The following is a 21,573-nucleotide window of genomic DNA, read 5'->3' as shown; positions in this document are numbered from 1 at the left end:
TTTTTCCTCTCCCTCTCAGGATTCTCCTCACTTCTTCCTCCAAATGAGTCCATATCTTTTTATATTATTTCTGTATTCAGTCGTGATTCAGCCGACAAGGGCTGTTCTAACAGGCTCATTCCCAGATGTACTGGGATTTCACAATGCGTTTCCATTGGATCCTATTTATTAATATACAGTAGGGATGTCCCTGGTTGAAGATTTATAGGTTTTTCAAATCTGAAAAGTGTCTCAATTCTGAGAAGTGTATTTTTTGATACACGGGGTTGGATGTCAGCTATTTCTCTAAAATGTGATCGATTTCAAGTTTTTCCCTCCACACATTCCCAAACTGTGCTATTATTGCACTCATCGTAAGACATGGAACAATTTATGCACTTCCAAGCATCCACATGTATCATATTTTGTATTCCAACACTGAAGGTAAGACGTTTTAACAGTTCGGGTTACATCATGTTGAACTAGACCTCGACTGTGTCATATAGTCCAAACAAACTGCTGCAAAATGATGTGTGATGACAGCATATGTGGGCAACCCGCAGCCTTGGGTTACCTTTCACAATGTCACAGAGAGTTGTTTTACGTAAGAGGATGATTACTGTTTCTCTGAGGTATGGCTGAAAGGATCAGCCCAGTCTCATGTTTGATAACGGTTTAAACAATGCATATTGAAGTTATTATTATTATTGAGATGTCTATACAGTCCACTAACTGTTATTGTGCCTTTGAGAATATTTGTTCTGGGATTGGGCTGTGTGTATGTGTGTGTGTGTGTGTGTGTGTGTGTGTGCGCGTGTGCACGTGTGTGTGTGTGGATGGATGTTTTGCTGGGTGGTTTGTTTGCCTGCCTGTATGTCTGTGTCTGTCTGTGTGTTTGGGGATGTTCTGAAATAGACACCCCGTGTGTATGGCACCAAATGTAGGCTAGTTCTTTGCACTGAGTTCATGCTTGAAATGTGAGGCACGTACAGTAGAGAAAGCTGAGCGGAAAAAAAGCAGTCTCTAGTCTGGCAGCTGCTGTGTGTGTGTCTGCTCTCTGTACTTAAATGTATGTGTTCCATTCGAGACAACCTCTAACAGCTATTAGGTTTTGTTCGCTTAGACACAGACATGGACCTATAAACACAAGTAGATTACTCTTAGAAAATAAATCTTGAGGAATTGCTTATATTGCTGATATCTCTGAAGCAAACAATGGTATTTCATTTTTTTCAGGTGTGTTATTGTTATGATAGGAGGATATTGGAATTTACTGCAGACATTTTATCACAACAATCAGCAAGTCTAATTTCCAGATGAATCTTTCACTTGAAAGGCCAGGGAAATTAATGAATACATAGGACGATGTTAAAGTGTGCACTTTAGCACAAATCTGACACTTGGTTGCAAGGATTGGATATGAGGTTATCACTTCCATCTTTACAGCTCAGGTAAACGGAACCCTGTGCAGTTCACTGTAGCCGATAAGGGGTTAATAATTTTTTTCAAATTACTCTTGAAGTAGATGGCTTATTAGTTTATTTTCCTGGTATAATTTTCTTGGCCCTTTCACAAAGGCTGAACTTGGCTCCTTTTTGATCTGAGAAACAGGGTTTTAATTGTTTGTGCCTCTGTTGACTTCTTCTGTTTGCTTTTACTCTTCTATTAGGAGCTGATTACCACCTGGGACCCATATTTCACAACTGATAAAAGCCTGTGTTTAAAGGACCCCTTTAGTTTTGCACCAGAAAGGCAGAGGGAGGATCTTTTCAGCAGGTTTATTTTACACAATGTTGTTGGTTTCTCTTCAGTGACAAGCAATAGTTGGTACGAATTAAATGAAATACTATTTTACCTCTTATGTGCGAATTATCTGAAACATTGGTCTCACAAACCTTCCCTATCGGTTTTCCTCCCTTTTCTCTCTCCAGATAAACAGCCCCTGATAACGTGTATGAAGCATTACTCATGTGAACAACCATGCGGTTCACATCGTAAGTGCGGCCATTAAGCATAATATAAAAGACACACTCGCTGTCAGTTTTCATTTTTCAACTCCGCCAAGACTGGTGAGGCCTGGAAAAGTCCAATCTATGCTCGATGCAGCTCTGACAACACTAGACAGCACTTCCCCCCCCTCCTCTCTCTCTTTCTCTCCTCTCCTTCCTCTCCTGGATTATTGTCATATCATCTCAGATGAAACCCATGCCCTATACCCGCAGTAGTAATAACCGAGCGATAAAAATATGTTTCCAGGCAAAAAGACGTGGGCGGCGATCACATAAAGAGGTTATGAATGTGTCCATGTTTGACAATTCTCAGCACTTTGGAGGATATCTCTACCTTACACTCGTAACTCCATGACAGTTAATTGAAGGTCCCTCTTGGGCTTGAGTGCTAGACAGACATTAATTGGGGGATCCTCTCTGGTTTCTCCAATCTGAGAGAGATTTGCTTGAGTTGTAATCAAAAGGAAATTGTACAGGAGGGATTCACAGGTGTACAAAACACGTATTTCATCTGCATATGTTACAGATGTATGACAGGAGGAATCTGCTGCCACAGCAGAACAAACAATAAATAGAACCCCTAAGAGTATGGATGTATTCCAAATGGCACCCTATTCCCTATATAGTGCACTATTTTTGACCAGAGCCATTTGGGCCCAGGTCGAAAGAAGTGCACTATAAACATTTGGGACGAACGGCTGCCTATCCAAAGATAGCCATCACAGTATACTGCAAACCAGCAACAGCATGGTAGTAGTGTCCGTTTGAATACCTGTAGCGTTAATTATTCCCCGTTTTCATTTGATTAAAGGAATCTTCGGCATCAAGGTAATGAGATTATATAGATGTTAGAATTACAGACCAACAAACTGCATCAACTTGAATAGCACAACATTTGAATAAGGGTTAGAGAAGCACAAACATTGTGTAGGCCTATTTGTATCCAACTTTATTAAAGAGATTCTCCGGTACTTTTGTATAGTTTTTAGCCAGGAGTTCAAAAAGTAGTGCTCACAAGCCAAAAGAAAATTGCGTACTATGTTTTGCATACGTGGAGATTTGTGCACCACGTCATTGCTGTCTCTCTCTCGTTCTGCTGTGGGTGCATCATGTGCCTTTTGCTCATATGGTGAGGGGGTTGAACTCTAATTGCTAGGGGACTGGCTCAAGTGGGGGCAAATTTTGAGAAAATGGCAGTTTCCAGAAAAACAGTTACATTCAATTGAGGAAATTCTGCTCATAGATTATGCATGTATGAATTACACATTGACACCACCAGCCCAAAGCGGGAGGTTTCAAAAATAACTTGTAGTTGCTAAAGTTCTGGAGCATCTTTAGGTATGTGCAGTCTAATTCAAATGGTCATCCATTTCATAATCTCCCTTTAGAAACCTGAATGCAAAACTCACAAATAGGATCATCAAGGGCCTTTTCCATAACAAGTGTCATCCGTGTATACATGTTTTTTAGGACTTGCATATTGACAGCAATTCTGTTGAATTAACAAGGCAAAGTAACAGCACAGCCTTCTGAAACATTTGTTATTGCCTAAGTGAATTAATTTCCCTTTTTCTTTGCGGTGCTCGTAAAACAATCCCCTGTTCTACAGAGCAAAAACCAGTGAGAATCAGCAAAACAGGAGCCTACATCAAACAAGGAGATACTTTTGGTCATGTAGGGTATGTGGACACCTGCTCGTCAAACACGTCATTCCAAAATCATGGGCATTAATATGGAGTTGGTCCCCCTTTGCTGTTATAACAGCCTCCACTCTTCTGGGAAGGCTTTCTACTAGATGTTGGAACATTGCTGCAGGGACTTGCTTCCATTCAGCCACAAGAGCATTAGTGAGGTCAGGCACTGATGTTGGGCGATTAGGCCTGGCTCGCAGTCGGCATTCCAATTAATCCCAAGGGTGTTCGATGGGGTTGAGGTCAGGGCTCTGTGCATGCCAGTCAAGTTCTTCCACACCGATCTCGACAAACCATTTCTGTATGGACCTTGCTTTGTGCACGGGGGCATTATGCTGAAACAGGAAAGGGCCTTCCCCAAACTGTTGCCACAAAGTTGGAAGCACAGAATAGTCTAGAATGTCATTGTATGCTGTAGCGTTAAGATGTTCCTTCACTGGAACTAAGGGGCAGGTAGCATTCTCCTGGCATCCGCCAAACCCAGATTCGTCCGGACTGCCAGATGGTGAAGCGTGATTCATCACTCCAGAGAGCACGTTTCAACTGATCCAGAGTCCAATGGCGGATGGCTTTACACCACTTTGCATTGCGCATGATGATCTTAGGCTTGTGTGCGGCTGCTCGGTCATGGAAATCCATTTCATGAAGCTCCCAACGAACAGTTCTTGTGCTTCCAGAGGCAGTTTGGAACTCGGTAGTGAGTGTTGCAACTAAGGACAGACAATTTTTACACGCTACGCGCTTCAACCCTCAGCAGTCCTGTCCTGTGAGTTTGTGTGGCCTTGGTTGCAACACTCACTACCGAGTTCCAAACTGCCTCTGGAAGCACAATAACTGTTCGCGGCTGAGCCGTTGTTGCTCCTAGATGCTTCCACTTCACAATAACAGCACTTATAGTTGACCAGGGAAGATCTAGCAGGACAGAAATTTTACGAACTGACTTGTTGGAACGGTGGCATCCTATGACGGTGCACGTTGGAAGTCAATGAGCTCCTCGATAAGGCCATTCTACTGCCATTTCTACGGCGCCGACAGAGATGGCCGCCTCGCTTCGCGTTCTTAGGAAACTATGCATTATTTAGTTTATTTATTTATTATTTCTTACACTTTTACCCCAGGAAGTCTTATTACATACAGCCGGGAGAAACTATTGGATGTAAGAGCAACGTCAACTTAACGTCAACATTATGACCAGCAATACGACATTCCCGAAGCAGATCCTCTGTTTGGTCCACCACCCAGGACAATGGATCGGATCCCAGCAGGTGACCCAAAACAACGGCGCCGCGGAAGGGGCAGACGGAGCGGTCTTTTTGTCAGGCTCCGTAGATGGGCACATCGCCCACCACTCCTGAGTATACTACTAGCCAATGTCCAGTCTCTTGACAACAAGGTAGACGAAATCCGAGCAAGGGTTGCCTTCCAGAGAGACATCAGAGATTGTAACATTCTCTGTTTCACAGAAACATGGCTCGCTCGGGATACGTTATCAGAGTCGGTACAGCCACCTGGTTTCTTCACGCATCACGCCGACAGAAACAAGCATCTCTCTGGTAAGAAGAAGGGCGGGGATGTATGCCTTATGATTAACGAGTCGTGGTGTGATCATAACAACATACAGGAACTCAAGTCCTTTTGTTCACCTGACCTAGAATTCTTACAATCAAATGCTGACCGCATTATCTACCAAAAGAATTCTCTTCGATTATAATCACAGTCGTGTACACCCCCCCCCCCCCCCCCCAAGCAGACACCTCGATGGCCCTGAAAGAACTTCATTGGACTCTATGTAAACTGGAAACCACATGTCCTGAGGCTGCATTTATTGTAGCTGGGGATTTTAACAAGGCTAATCTGAAAACAAGGCTCCCTAAATTTTATCAGCATATCGAATGCGCGACTCGGGCTGGAAAAATTCTGGATCATTGTTCCTCCGCGAGGAACTTCCGCGACGCATACAAAGCCCTCCCTCGCCTTCCTTTCGGCAAATCTGACAACAACTCCATTTTGTTGCTCCCAGCCTACAGACAGAAACTAAAACAGGAAATGCCCGTGCTCAGGTCTGTTCAACGCTGGTCCAACCAATCTGATTCCACGCTTCAAGATTACTTCGATCACGTGGACAGGGATATGTTCCGGATAGCGTTGAACAACATCGATGTATACGCTGATTCGGTGAGCGAGTTTATTAGTAAGTGCATCGGTGATGTTGTACCCACGGCGATAATTAAAACCTTCCCCAACCAGAAACCGTGGATTGATGGCAGCATTCGCGCAAAACTGAAAGCGCAAACCACTGCTTTTAATCAGGGCAAGGCGCCCAGAAACATGACCGAATACAAACAGTGTAGCTATTCCCTCCGCAAGGCAATCAAACAAGCTAAGCGTCAGTATAGAGACAACGTAGAGTCACAATTCAACGGCTCAGACACAAGACGTATGTGACAGGGTCTACAGTCAATCACGGACGACAAAAGAAAACCAGCCCCGCGGACCCCGATGCCTTGCTCCCAGACAAACAAACAACTTCTTGCTCGCTTTGAGGACAATACAGTGCCACCGACACAGCCCGCTACCAAAACCTGCAGACTACTTCACCGCAGCCCACGTGAGTGAAACATTTAAACGTGTTAACCCTCGCAAGGCTGCCGGCCCAGGACATATAAGGACATATTCAATCAATCCCTTTTCCATTCTGTTGTTCCCATATGCTTCAAGAGGGCCACCATTGTTCCTGTTCCCAGGAAAGCTAAGGTACCTGAGCTAAACGACTATCCCCCCATAGCACTCACTTCCGTCATCATGAAGTGCTTTTAGAGACTAGTCAAGGACCATATAACCTCCACCCTACCTGACACCCTAGACCCACTCCAATTTGCTTACCGCCCAATAGGTCCACAGACGACGCAATCACAATCACACTGCACACTGCCCTAACCCATCTGGACAAGAGGAATACCTATGTAAGAATGCTGTTCATCGACTACAGCTCAGCATTTAACACCATAGTACCTTCCCAACTCGTCATTAAGCTCGAGACCTGGGTCTCGACCCCGCCCTGTGCAACTGGGTCCTGGACTTCCTGACGGGCCGCATCCAGGTGATGAGGGTAGGAAACAACATCTCCAGCCCGCTGATCCTCAACACTGGGGCCCCACAAGGGTGCGTTCTCAGCCCTCTCCTGTACTCCCTGTTCACCCACGACTGAGTGGCCATGCACGCTTTCAACTCAATCATCAAGTTTACAGATGACACTACAGTGGTAGGCTTGATTACCAACAACGACGAGACGGCCTACAGGGAGGAGGTGAGGGCCCTCAGAGTGTGGTGTCAGGAAAATAACCTCACACTCAACGTCAACAAAACAATGGAGATGATCGTGGACTTCAGGAAACAGCAGAGGGAGCACCCCCCTATCCACATCGACGGAACAGTAGTGGAGAAGGTGGAAAGTTTTAAGTTCCTCGGCGTATACATCACGGACAAACTGAAATGGTCCACCCACACAGACAGCGTGGTGAAGAAGGCTCAACAGCGTCTCTTCAACCTCAGGAGTCTGAAGAATTTTGGCTTGTCACCAAAACACTCACAGACTTTTACAGATGCACAATTGAGAGCATCCTGTCGTGCTGTATCACTGCCTGGTACGGCAACTGCTCCGCCCACAACCGCAAGGCTCTCCAGAGGGTAGTGAGGTCTGCACAACACATCACTGGGGGCAAACTACCTGCCCTCCAGGACACCTACACCACCCGATGTCACAGGAAGGCCAAAAAGACCATCAAGGACAACAACCACCCGAGCCACTGCCTGTTCACCCCACTATCATCCAGAAGGCGACATCAGTACAGGTGCATCAAAGCTGGGACCGAGAGACTGAAAAACAGCTTCTATCTCAAGGCCATCAGACTGTTAAACAGCCATCACTAACATTGAGTGGCTGCTGCCAACATACTGACTCAAATCTCTAGCCACTTTATTAATTAATAGTTGGATTTAATAAATGTATCGCTAGTCACTTTAAACAATGCCACTTTATATCATGTTTACATACCCTACATTACTCATCTCATACTGTATGTATATTCTGTACTCTATACCATCTACTGCATCCTGCCTATGCCATTTGGCCATCGCTAATCCATTTATTTATATGTACATATTCTTATTTATTCCTTTACACTTGTGTGTGTATAAGGTAGTTGTTGTGAAATTGTTAGATTACTTGTTAGATATTACTGCATGGTCGGAACTAGAAGCACAAGCATTTCGCTACACTCACATCATCATCTGCTAACCATGTGTATGTGACAAATTACATTTGATTTATGGACATTGTATGGCTGTGTGCTCAATTTTATACAGTTGTCAGCAATGGGTGTGGCCTAATCCACCAATTTGAAGGGGTGTCCAAGTACTTTTGTATATATTGTGTACCTTCTAATGGAGAGTTCTAGAGGAGAAAGAATTCTACTCAGTTTTGGAGCTGGAACAATAAACCGAAAATTATCGACACCGTCCAATTATCCTGGACATTTTGCTGATATCGTTCATTATGATAATAAGTCTTTAATAGAAAAAATGGGAAGTTTAAAATGATGTTTGCTAATATGGGTGATTGTTGGGACAATTGATAGCTACAACATTCGATCTAGCACTAGTAGTTTGAAGGGTAATAAAAAAAAAGTGTGCACATTATTATTTACTTATTGTTCTATGTATAGTTATCGTATTGATTCAGTCAATTTATCGTGATATGGATTTTTGTCTATTTCGCTCCGCTCTACAGTCAGTTAGCCTCATTTAATTGCCTCACTGTTATTGTGCTGAAAACCCAGGCGACAGATTGTAGGAACAGACTTCAATTGGACGTTTTTAACACCCCCCTTTTCGTGATATTCAGTTGCGATCTTGTCTTGCTGAAACTCCCCAATGGGTTTAGGAGAGGCGAAGGTCGAGTCATGCGTCCTTAACACCCGCCTACTTAACCCGGAAGCCAGCTGCACCAGTGTGTCTGAGGAAACACTGTTCAAGTGACGACTGGAGTCAGCCTGCAGACTCTCAGCCAACCACAAGGAGTCGCTACAGCACGATGAGCCAAGTAAAGCCCCCCTGGCCAAACCCTCCCCTAACCCGACGACGCTGGGCCAATTGTGCACCGCCCTATGGGACATCCGGTCGGCTGCGACAGAGCCTGGACTCGAACCCAGAATCTCTAGTGGCACAGCTAGCACTGCGATGCTGTGCCACTCGGGAAGCCACCAGAATTTTGAAAATACAAAATACATATCAGTAAAAGCATCATAACTAATTGGCAAGTCTACCTTTACTTTTTACTTCTGTGAACTTATAAAGATGAGGGTTTTGGTAACGGAATTTCAAAGCACATAGTAATTTTTCTTAAACTTACAGAAGGCAAATCATATCTCAAACTAAATATGTATTGATATAAGTTGGCAGGGGTCTTTACTTCAACATGATTGTTGTTGTTGTATTTATACTACCTTTTAAGACTTGTTATGGTAGATGGTCGAATACCCCTTTTCCGTCTGTTTGACCAGAAATCAAAGCCTTGGCTTATTCCTCATATTTAATATTAATGAAAAATGTATATATGCTTTAATTTCTCAAAAACCTAGACCCTTAGCTTTCATTTGACACTAGATTTAACATGCTCCTGTGAACTTCAAATGTTGGTGCCTAAGGGTCCTTTTACATGGAAATGACCATAACTAGAGCAAGGAGTTAGAGTGCTACAGCAAGCCTGTACAAGGATCTGCTCACTGAAGAGAGGTGTGGACATAATATCATTAGCTAACATGCTCAAGGAATGTATTTGAATCAGAGCACTGCACATGCATCTTGATGTATTGGGGAGTGAAACCCTCATCTTAAATAACTCATCAAGGATTCAAGGATAACATCAAGGATAACATCAAGGATTCATGTTGTGTTTTCCTCCTTTTGTCTGAAGGAGGAAAATATGTAAATATGTTCTCAGCCAAACAGTATAGAGAGGACTTTCATCATTCGTGGCTGTTCTCCAACTACCGCCTAGCCTAACATGATGTAAATACTGTTGATAATACACTTATTACGTGTCAAGCAATGTTCAACTATTAGACCTGCAGAGGTAGCTACTCTACATGTGGCCAGTATATGTGAAATACAGGACTGAATAGTTTTTTTCAGTAGTTTATCTGGGCTTTAAAATTATGCATGTATATTACAGCCAAATGTACCATCAAGCTCCGTATCAAAACATCCAGTCAGCTGAGAACTTCTCCATGTCACCATTTCAGTTCTGAGGTCTGTGTCTCAGTCAGGATGCATCATGGACAGGCAGTTACTGAAGCCAAGACTGGGGTGCTTCCCAAATGGCACCCTATTCTCTATATAGTGCACTAATTTTGACCAGGGCCTACAGGGCTCATGTCAAATGTATTGAACTATGTAGGGAATAGAGTGCCATTGCGGACCCGCTTGGGCTCCCGCTAGGCAGGAAGCGCATTGACTTGTCTCCAATGGTCAATAGAGACTAACTCGCAGCAGGTAGCAAGCTAACCAGCCAACCTCAAAGAGGGATCCCTTCAGCCTGGGCTGTGCTGAAGTCTTCCATCCACACCATGGGGGCGCTGCCAGACAAACTATTTCCATCAGCCCAGTCCCATTATCCAATTGAAGCGATAGATATGGTGGTGATGTCTGTCTTCCCTCCAAGCCTGGAAGCGAGAGCTTCTCACTCTTACTCAGTGAGCTCAGTAGTTGTTTAAGTGAATTTGCGTGAATTTACGGGGGGAAAAACAGCAACAGCAAATACCACTTTAAAGTCCTCCATGTTACGGACAACTTAATGGGATAATAAAAAGGGATAAAATTCCTCGCACATCATTTTGTGTTCAAAATTGTATTATATTGCTAAACTCTCGCTTCAGTACCTTGAGATGTGAACAGATGTATAGCAAATGACTGGTTTATGGTTATCACCGTTTCACTGGATCATACAGTTATAATAGTACTAATACAACAAAAGAAATGTCAGCCATAGGCCCTGTTGTAATACTTCAGAAATGTATAATTTCATCCTTGTTTCCTTGAGGTAAGCACAGATCTATAAGTGATGGATAGGTGTAAGCAAGGTCGCCAACCTATTGCTTTCAACAATCCAACCAATTCCGAGCTGTGATTACTTCAGAAGGGAAGGAGGGATGTATTTGAATGTGGTGTTTCCTTTGCTCTCCTGACTGAAACTTATTGTTTTTGCCCTTGGCACATAACACATACCGGCTTTATCAAAATGTGGGGTGAGTAAGGAAAAAAAACACAGAATGAATGTTCCGACAACAAAACGACACACACGGGCTCCTTGTTTCTCTGTCAAAATGTAATCAGCCGTGCCTCATAGTCTCTCAGGCAAGAGTGACTGCCAGGCAGGAAGATGTTACAGTAATTATTGTCTTGTTCGGTGCAGACTGAGTGCCTTGAATAAGATATAGTCCAGGGGAAAGCAAATATATTTGCACAAAGCACTCCCAGCTCCCCATTTGTGTGTAGCCACCATTGTGTGTAGCCAGCTTTGTACCAGGTGTGTTTTGAAAGAACGAGAACAGAAAGACTTGGGCGAGCTAAAATGAGACTACGTTATCATTTTCTCCCCAGCTCCACCTCTCTCCGAAGCGACCTCGGCGCCGGCTGAGCCTCTCCGAACGACAACCACCACAACAACCACCACGGCAGCACGCAACAAAGGCGTAGCAAACACCATGACCACAACAGGGCCAAAGGATGGTAACAACAGAGGAGGGCCCAAACCCCCTCTGGAGATTCCCCAGACCACCGCCCAGCCGCCTCTGGAGTCCTTCCCCCTACCGGAGCGCTTCTGTGAGACCACGGAAAAGAGGGACATCGTGTGGCCTCAGACCCAGAGGGGCATGTTAGTAGAGAGGCCTTGCCCCAAGGGGACCCGAGGTAAGCAGAGGGTTTACCTTAGGGCATTAGCTACTGTTTATCACCATGATGTGTGGTTGGAGAGATGAGATCGCTTGTGTGTTTTTGTTACCTGTACAGTATGTTATTGTTTCTGACGATCATTTATTGATAGATTCAATTCGTGCAGGACTGTATAGGGAATCAACAAGATTTAGTGTTTTTACAGTTGTGTCAATAATTCACTGCATTGTTATAGGTCAAAATAGTCTTTAGCAATGTGCAACCATTGTGTTGAAGGGAACTGGCTCAGCTGTTTCCCCAAGCTTGATTGAAGATGTTCAGGCCTTATTGGATTGTGTGTGAAATTGTGTTATCATTCAGGGTTCATTAGACGTTGGTGTAATTGGAACGGAAGGAAAAGTCTTATTATTACTTAATTTGTAGGGAAACTGGCACTGGGAGTATATAGTCAGTATTTATGGTAAATTACCAGCTATTGATGTAAAGACAACAATTAAATGCAGTGTATGTAGGATTTTGGAGGTTAGATTGTTTTAACACGATGAGGTATATGGCTAATATAGCATGCAATAATCCAATGTAGTTTCTAATATATATATCTTATATAACTGAGCTATTGTAAATGTATTTTCCTGACAGGCACCGCCTCTTATTTATGTGTACTTGCCACGGGGGCCTGGCACCCAAAGGGCCCTGATCTCAGCAACTGCACTTCCCACTGGGTCAACCAAGTAGCGCAGAAGGTATGTATGGGCTGTACTACCTCAATGTTTTGAGCTACAGTATACAGTCAGAAGTTTACATACACTTAGGTTGGAGTCATTAAAACTTGTTTTTCAACCACTCCACCAATGTATTGTTAACAAACTATAGATTTGGCAAGTCGGTTAGGACATCTACTTTGTGCATGACACAAGTAATTTCTCCAACAATTGTTTACAGACAGATTATTTAACTTATAATTCACTGTATCACAATTACAGTGGGTCAGAAGTTTACATACACTAAGTTGACTGTGCCTTTAAACAGGTTGGAAAATTCCAGAAAATGATGTCATGTATTTAGAAGCTTCTGATAGGCTAATTGACATCATTTGAGTCAATTGGAGGTGTACCTGTGGATGCATTTTAAGGCCTACCTTCAAACTCAGTGCCTCTTTGCTTGACATCATGGGAAAATCAAAAGAAATCAGCCAAGACCTCAGAAAAATAATTGTAGACCTCCACAAGTCTGGTTCATCCTTGGGAGCAATTTCCAAACGCCTGAAGGTACCACGTTCATCTGTACAAACAATAGTACGCTATTATAAACACCATGGGACCACGCTGCCGTTATACCGCTCAGGAAGGAGATGCGTTCTGTTTCCTAGAGATTAACGTACTTTGGTGTGAAAAGTGCTAATCAATCCCAGATCAACGGCAAAGGACCATGTGAAGATGCTGGAGGAAACAGGTACAAATGTATCTACATCCACAGTAAAACGAGTCCTATATCGACATAACCTGAAAGGCTGCTCAGCAAGGAAGAAGCCACTGCTTCAAAACCGCCATAAAAAAGCCAGACTACGGTTTGCAACTGCACATGGGGACAAAGATTGTGCTTTTTGGAGAAATGTCCTCTGGTCTATTGAATCAAAAATAGAACTGTTTGGCCGTAATGACCATTGTTTTGTTTGGAGGAAAAAGGGGGAGGCTTGCAAGCCGAAGAACACCATCCCAATCGTGAAGCACAGGGGTGGCAGCATCATGTTGTGGGGGTGCTTTGCTGCAGGAGGGACTGGTGCACTTCACAAAATAGATGGCATCATTAGGAAGGGAAATTATGTGGATATATTGAAGCAACATCTCAAGACATCAGTCAGGAAGTTAAAGCTTGGTCGCAAATGGGTCTTCCAAATGGACAATGACCCCAAGCATACTTCCAAAGTTGTGGCAAAATGGCTTAAGGACAACAAAGTCAAGGTATTGGAGTGGTCATCACAAAGCCCTGACCCCAGTCCCATAGAAGATGTGTGGGCGGACCTGAAAAAGTGTGTGCGAACAAGGAGGCCTACAAACCTGACTCAGTTACACCAGCTCTGTCAGGAGGATTGGGCCAAAATGCACCCAATTTATTGTGGGAAGCTTGTGGAAGGCTACCCGAAATGTTTGACCCAAGTTAAACAATATAAAGGCAATGCTACCAAATACTAATTGGGTGTATGTAAACGTCTGACCCACTGGGAATGTAAAAGCTGAAATAAATCATTCTCTCTATTATTCTGACATTTCACATTCTTAAAATAAAGTGGTGATACTAACTGACCTAAGACAGGGAATTTTTACGAGGATTAAATGTCAGGAATTGTGAAAATCAGAGTTTAAATGTATTTGGCTAAGGTGTATGTAAACTTCTGACTTCAACTGTAAGTAAATGTACTAATTCCCTTAAAATACTGTAGGTACTGCGGTGCTTGAAGTGGAATGAAAATGGTGCCTGTAATCAGTTTAATCTTACAGTAGTGGTGCTCAAATGTTATGTATGATAAGAGGTGCCGGTAATCTATACCAGTTTGAACTGGCTCAATTCAAGCACTGCACTGTAATAATTGTATCATCCACCATTTATGATGATAAAAGAGTCAAAATAGCCGCGGGCCGTCCACTAGGTTGCGCTGTCTGCTGTTTGTTCTGATAAGTGACTCAGACATAGAATGTGTTGTAATTTAAGAACGACGGACGACCCTTCATCATTTTGTACTCTTGTGTTCACTACCATCAAATGAGAAATACAGCACCCCGAGAAGTGTTATTAAGTGTAATTAGTCACCCATCTCTCCAGACTGGCGTTATATGGGGCAGCTCATCCTAGAATGACCTCACGTCAGAACGGGAGGGAGAGAGCCTCGTAGTCTGGTGGAATATTCCCTTAGTCTGCTCCCAGATCTGTATGTGATTAAGCCAATAGCATTAAGAACCATATTCAGAGGACCACAAACAGATCTGGGTACAGTCCTTAGCAAAGTTGGAACTAACAGCCATTTCTGCTGCCCATTTTAAAACATAGAAAGCCATAACAAATACCTTTAGTATAAAGGTTTTTTCATACTTGTAACAAGTCTTAAGCCTATAACATGGCTGTAAGAATATCAAATTCAATCACATTTCTAAAATCCCAAATAGCTAGCATTGCAGAGGCAAAAGCACAGTGGCCAGGAAAAACTCCCTAGAAGTAGCCTAAGAAAACACCTAGAGAGGAACCAGGTTCAGTGTTACAAATATATTTTTTATCGCTCCAGATCCGTAGTGGCGAGAACGCAGCTAACCTGGCCAACGAGCTGGCCAAGCACACCAAAGGACCCATCTTTGCCGGCGACGTGAGTTCGTCAGTCCGACTGATGGAACAGCTGGTCGACATCCTGGATGCTCAGCTTCAGGAGCTGAGACCCAGCGAGAAAGACTCTGCGGGCCGCAGTTTTAACAAGGTAACGGAATTTCCACCCTTTCAAAATGGCTGCCACTTGAAATCTTCATTCCCCCTATCACGTACTGTGCTTCATGGAGATAAATAGCATTGCCATTTCTCCCCACCCGGCAATCCCTCTGGATCTGAGTCACCGCTAGACGTTTTGTGATGCTCTTCTGAGCCGTCTCCCGCTTCAAGTTAGGAGAAATGTGATTCCTTCTAGTCAGTGAAATTAGTGGTTATATTTTTCTTAATATTCCTCATTATGTCTGTTGCTCTCTCCCTTTCTTTCAAAGTCAGACAAATGTACTCAAGCAAATAAAGAAACAGCAAACCAATTAGGGTATTAAATTATATGTACTGAAATGCAATAAGATACTGTTATTCCCTGACATATTTGTACACCTGAAGTAATTGCTGTAATTGCCTCAACCAAGGCTTGTTCTGTGAAGTCTCCAGTGTATTTGAGAGAACTACATCATGCCACAAATGGAAGTGAGGGCTCTTTTGTTCTGGAACCTGCAGGTAGCGTAGCCTAAAGCATGAGGAAGGAGAAAGCCAGCTGAAAGGGGGGGGAGGGGTGATCAGTCAGAAGAGAATCGAAGCCTTGAACACTTGTTCTCAAGCTTCTACATTTTGCTAATTGTGTGTTTCTTTGTTTTATCTTTTTTTCTACCTAATGAAAAAGCTTCAAAAGCGAGAAAGGACATGCAGGGCATACATGAAGGTATCTGATCTATGCTAATGTACCACACTCTGCTTCTCCGCACCTCCCTCCTCCCCTCCACTCCCCTGCTCAGCAGCATGTACCCTCTGTATTGTCATGTAGCTTCTCCCCCCCTTGCTCTGTGCTTCCTGCATTTTGGAGTAATTGCTTCCACACAGCCATGATTGTGCCAAAGGTGCACGCTAAGTGGCAGAGACATCATTGGCAGTTACTAATGTAACTTATTTTTCTCCCTTAAATTTACAGGAGGATTTTGTTTTGTTTTCGCGTATCTTTGCCTTCCATTGAATGGTCCTTTCTCTTTTTGCTTTAAGAATGTACATGCCTAAATGGGTAACACAGTGATTCACAAACTGCATGTCATGGCTAAAATATGGGTAATTTCCGATATAAAGTTAGCCTGTGCGTCTTTAAAGGCACACATTCCTTTTTACAGTCACCTCCGATTCTGCGAGTCTCCTCAATAGAAAAGCCAGTTACAGTGCTACGGTGCTAAGAACAGCTGTACTTAAGACTCTCTTTCCACCTGTGATGTATTCAAACCGTTGTCTTCCTCGGCCACACTCTGACCTTTGGCATGTTAATTCATGACAGTTCAGTCATCAGGGCACAGATTTTCATTTGTGTCATAAATTAGAGGCACAAATCTGCGCTTTCCGTTGGACTTATAAGGCTGGTAGGGGGCAAACCAATTTGTGTCCTTCTCCATTTAATAGTTCCAGTGACCTGCCCGCTCTAAGTATTTTGGCCATATCCCTTCTCTGGCCATTAGGGACTTCTCAGCATCCTTCTCCACCTGCCTCCAAAGTCAAGCTCTCTGACATCCAGATCGATCCTCGGCGACGGTGTTAAAATGGATCAGGTTAATTAGTCCTTAGATGGCCATACTTGTTCAAAAGAAGAATGTTAGCTAATACCTATTACCCTTTCACCCCAAATGTCTCATTATCGTCATCTCATTCATATTATATATATATTTTTGTGCATATTTCCAGCGCGTTGCATGTTTCTGTGTTTCTGTGGCACGTGGGTCTATATTTTGTTAGTGAGAGTGAATGGGGAAGATTTGAAACATGTATGTGACTAGATGACAGTGTGTGTGAGTGGGATGCTGTGTTGGGTTCCTCAGAAAGCGCTGAGTCGGCAGTATTTGACATACAATATAGTTGATGGGAAGTCACATTAGCCATCCGTGCTAGCTAGAGGAACCCCATTGATTACCTGATTAGTCTGATTGATTTGATAATTTTTTTAGGAGATCCCACTGACGTCTGTATGTACTTTATCTACTGCCTGTCGAGTGCTAGCGACTGGCTAAACAGCTTGGATTTAATATTTCAAAATGCATCATGTTTTGGTTTTCTCAATGATTTGAGCTGTTTAATAGTGGTAAATGTTTATTATACAATATGTTATAAAGATTAGCTGATAAAAAGAGAAAAAAATGTCCCAGAAACACCCCTCAGTTTTAAACATATTCAATTATCTGCTTGAATGCACAGCAAATCACACAAATTTACACCACATCGATACAGAGAAGATACTTTGTGTGGAGCATTTGTTTAGCACTTACTCTAAACCCCCAAAATATTTTTTTTAATGATCGTCCATTATATGTCAATGGGGATTGCTTCGCCATGCATTATCAAAGCTGTTCGTATAACTCCCCTCTTTGTTTTTGCTCATGACAATTACTGTCGTCGAATGCGTCGAAAACGGTCTTTGTTTTCAGCATTGCTGACACGTCTCTTTTTCTGACGGACACAGGCCATTGTAGACACAGTCGACAACCTTCTGAGACCAGAGGCTCTGAAGTCCTGGCATGATATGAACAGCACGGAACAGACACATGCTGCTACTATGTTACTGGATACCCTCGAGGAAGGAGCGTTCGTCCTTGCCGACAACCTAATGGAGCCGGCTATTGTGAAAGTACCCGCTGATAATATAGGTAAGTAATTGAATTCCCGGTAAACAAATAATAAAGCACGGCCAGTGATTTGAACGGCAATCAGTCGTTTCTGATGCTGTATGCACATTTCAACTACTCATGTCGAGAAAGAAAATGAGTCTGTTCTATGAGTTCAGTCACAATGTACATTTAAAACAAAGTGATGAATTTGTTATTAGATTGGGAGGACTTGGTTTATAAATGCGTAGGTCTGCTCCATGTAATTCTATACATTAATGTGAACATCACCCTACTGCGGAGACCTAGTAAAAACAGTGGTTAGACCCTGTCTCCTCCTTTAATCTCAAAGCTCTCGGGACATGAGAGGGAATTAATGTAAAATGTTTCACTGTGCATTGCAACTACATTTCTTTCTTTTTTTATTCAAATGCTGCAATTTTATCTTGCACATCCGGTCTTTCACTGGATTTTCACAAGTGTACTGTATCCCACAAAAGGGACTCAACAGGAGCTAAAGGATCACCTTGGTTCTGACATTTTAACTCGGCAGCAACATTGTTGTTGCATAGAATCACTTGAACAATGTCTTCAGTGGCTGTAGTACCTAACACCCCCGCACTCTTGCTTCGCCTTAGGAATGTGAGCAACCACGTCGTTGGCATCAACATTTTCTCTTTTATTTTTTATTGCCCTCGTCTTACTCAAAACACACTGTAACGTCTGGTATCTCTCTCTCTCTCCCGGTCTCTCTCTTCTCTTGTCTCTTTTTTCCCCCTTCATCACCAAAACCCAAGTCCTGGATGTGTATGTGCTCAGCACGGACGGCCAGGTTCAGGATTTCAAATTTCCACAGGCCAGCAAGGGTGGTGTTTCTATCCAGCTGTCCTCCAATACTGTCAAGCTCAACAGTCGGAATGGTAAACCCCATACACTTCCCCTCTAAGAAATCTCACTTCATTCACAGGCAGAGCTGCATGCGGGTGTTTATCCCGAGTGTGAGTGTTAGCTCAGACTTTTTTGTTCCATTCCAGTGTCTATGAAAAGGTGAAGAGTCTGTCGAACCGGTCTGTCAATGCAGCTTGTCAAAACTGACAATACACAGTGATTACTCAGTGGGACTGTTAGATAGGAGGGACCACTAAGGATTTGAACCCTAAAACCCAGCACCATGATATTTTCTGAAGATAACTGACAAGGCCCACTTATGTTCCCTCATGGTCTAATCCGGTTTTTTTTCAATTCTCAGCCCTTAGTTTTTTTTAACACTACAGTTACGGCTGCTTTCATTTGAAAGGAACATGTTTTCCTAGCTGCTTACCTCTTCTGCTTTTTCCTTTCTTCAGGTGTTGCCAAGCTGGTGTTTGTCATGTACAAAAACCTTGGGCAGTTTCTCAGCACCGACAACGCCACGATCAAAATGTCCAACGATGCTTATGGGCGGAATGTGTCGGTGGCCGTAAATTCCGACATCATCGCCGCCTCCATCAACAAAGAGTCCAGTCGTGTGTTCATCACGGACCCGGTGATTTTCACCCTAGAACACATTGACGTAAGTCTTCCCAAGCTAAATGAATGGAGAGGTCATAAAACCGCTGGGAAAGAGAAGAGCCTGGCAGGCAGAAATCCTTCCATTTGAATTATAAATGCCTGGCTAGGTAAAATGTATGCAAAATGTAAAATGTAAAAGTACGCTTTTGGATAAAAGCGTAGTCTAAATGGCATATACCGGTAACTGCCAAAATAAAGGAAACACTAGAGTAAATGAGTAATACATAGTATATTGAAAGAAGTTGCTTCCACACCGGTGTGGTTCCTGATTTAATTAAGCAATTAAAACATCCCATCATGCTTAGGGTCATATATAAAAATACCCAGTTGGCCATTATTCTAGCTACATGGCTAGAAGAAGAGATATCAGTTACTTTGAAAGAGGGGTCCTCAAAGGAGCATAGGCTCCCGAGTGGTGCAGCGGTCTAAGGCACTGCATCTCAGTGCAAGAGGTGTCACTACAGACCCTGGTTCAAATCCAGGCTGTATCACATCCAGCCGTGATTGGGAGTCCCATAGGGCGGCGCGCAATTGGTCCGGGTTTGGCCGGGGTAGGCCGTCATTGTAAATAAGAATTTGTTCTTAACTGACTTGCCTAGTTAAATATAAAAAATAGGGGGTTTAAAGCAGTGGTTTCCACACTTTTCCCCCAGGGCCTCCTTATTTACATTTAATTTGTTTCAATTTGTTTAGATCATTGTTTATTGAGATAGCCTATATTAAATACACCATCATTTTGTTTAATTTGAGGGACCTAGGAAATGTTGTTTTGAAGCTCATTTCCTGCATTTCCACGTAGTGTAACAAGACTCATGACTATTTTAATGATGATAATACTAATAATAATAATGAATAAGGAAAATAAAGTCCAGACCCGATTTCCCAAAATGTTATTCCGCTACCAAATATGTCTTATGATAATTTACATGAACCTTCAATTGAATTATACATATTCTGTTTTACAGAAAGTGAATAGATCTATTGATAGCGACAGAATCACACATTGTATAAGATTACTTCCCAAGCAATGTCCAATTTCTTTGAGTCCTCAACTTTAGAAGGTCGTAGGTCAGCTTCTGAATGTCATAGAGTAAAGATCTTCCCATGTGTGTATCAGAGTCGCGTCTTCCTCTGGCATTTTACCGCTTGTTTCTAGCCTAAAGCATCACAGATGAATGTGTTGTTTTAGATTGGCATAGACAATCGCGATCACGTTGGTATATGTGTGTGTGACTGAGACGAGTAGGTCTTCAATTGGATTGAGATCTGGTGACTGAGACAGACCGATACACACACAGTTTAAAGGGTGTGTGTGTGTGTGTCAGTCTCCAGATCTCAACCCAATGGAACACTTTTCGGAGATTCTGGAGCGGCGCCTGAGACACCGTTTCCACAACCACCAACTAAACACCAAGTGATGGAATTAGTCGTAGAAGAATTGTTCGCATTACTCCAATAGAGTTCCAGACACTTATAGGATCTATCCCAAGGTGCATTGAAGCTGTTCAGGCGGCTCGTGGTGGCCAAATGTCCTATTAAGATACTTTATATTGGTGTTTCCTTTATTTTGTCAGTTACCTGTATATAAATATATATATTTTTAATTATTCCACATTTGGTTGTGTTACAGACTGAATTCAAAATGGACTAAATTGAGTGTTGAGCTCAGGTGCATCCAATTGCCTTTGATCATCCTTGAGAACATCATTGGAGCCCACCTGTGGCCAATTCACTTGTTTGTACATGATTTAGAAAGAAACACACCTGTCTATATGAGGTCCCACAGTTGACATTGCATGTCAGAGCAGAAACTATACCATGGAGTCCAAGGAACTGACTATAGATCTTTGAAATAGAATTGTGATGAGGAATATACAGTTGAAGTCTGAAGTTTACATACACTTAGGTAGGAGTCATTAAAACTCGTTTTTCAACCACTCCACAAATTTCTTGTTAACACACTATAGTTTTGGCAAGTCGGTTAGGACATCTACTTTGTGCATGACACAAGTATTTTTTCCAACAATTGTTTACAGAAAGATTATTTCACTTATTATTCACTGTATCACAATTACAGTGGGTCAGAAGTTTACATACACTAAGTTGACTGTGCCTTTAAACAGCTTGGAGAATTCCAGAAAATTATGTCATGGCTTTAGAAGCTTCTGATTGGCTAATTGACATAATTTGAGTCAATTGGAGGTGTACCTGTGGATGTATTTCAAGGCCTACCTTCAAAGTCAGTGCCTCTTTGCTTGACATCATGGGAAAATCAAAAGAAATCAGCCAAGACCTCAGAAAAAATTGTAGACC

The 21,573-nt window shown here is 42.8% G+C and overlaps 1 protein-coding gene across 29 annotated transcripts in view; it reads left to right on the top strand.

Annotated features, from left to right (window-relative positions):
* adgrl2a (adhesion G protein-coupled receptor L2a) overlaps positions 1-21,573 on the top strand; it is a 531,217-nt gene that overhangs the window by 478,106 nt on the left and 31,538 nt on the right. For 22 of the 29 annotated variants that reach the window (XR_011668247.1, XR_011668246.1, XM_071344492.1 and 19 more), the window contains 7 exons: positions 11,339-11,647; positions 12,269-12,372; positions 14,907-15,092; positions 15,762-15,800; positions 17,568-17,751; positions 18,507-18,629; positions 19,056-19,261. Coding sequence is in view for 27 of the 29 variants with exons in the window: in XM_071344492.1 (XP_071200593.1) it covers positions 11,339-11,647; positions 12,269-12,372; positions 14,907-15,092; positions 15,762-15,800; positions 17,568-17,751; positions 18,507-18,629; positions 19,056-19,261 (1,151 nt within the window). In the remaining 2 variants the exon portion in view is untranslated. The remainder of the gene's footprint in view (positions 1-11,338; positions 11,648-12,268; positions 12,373-14,906; positions 15,093-15,761; positions 15,801-17,567; positions 17,752-18,506; positions 18,630-19,055; positions 19,262-21,573) is intronic. The other 7 variants (XM_071344515.1, XM_071344493.1, XM_071344497.1 and 4 more) reach the window with 1 other exon arrangement.

This window comes from Salvelinus alpinus, chromosome 16, assembly GCF_045679555.1.
Source record: "Salvelinus alpinus chromosome 16, SLU_Salpinus.1, whole genome shotgun sequence".
Taxonomy (NCBI): Eukaryota; Metazoa; Chordata; class Actinopteri; order Salmoniformes; family Salmonidae; genus Salvelinus; species Salvelinus alpinus.
The sequence above is the reverse complement of the archived record's forward strand: the minus strand, read 5'-3'. Positions and strand labels throughout refer to the sequence as shown.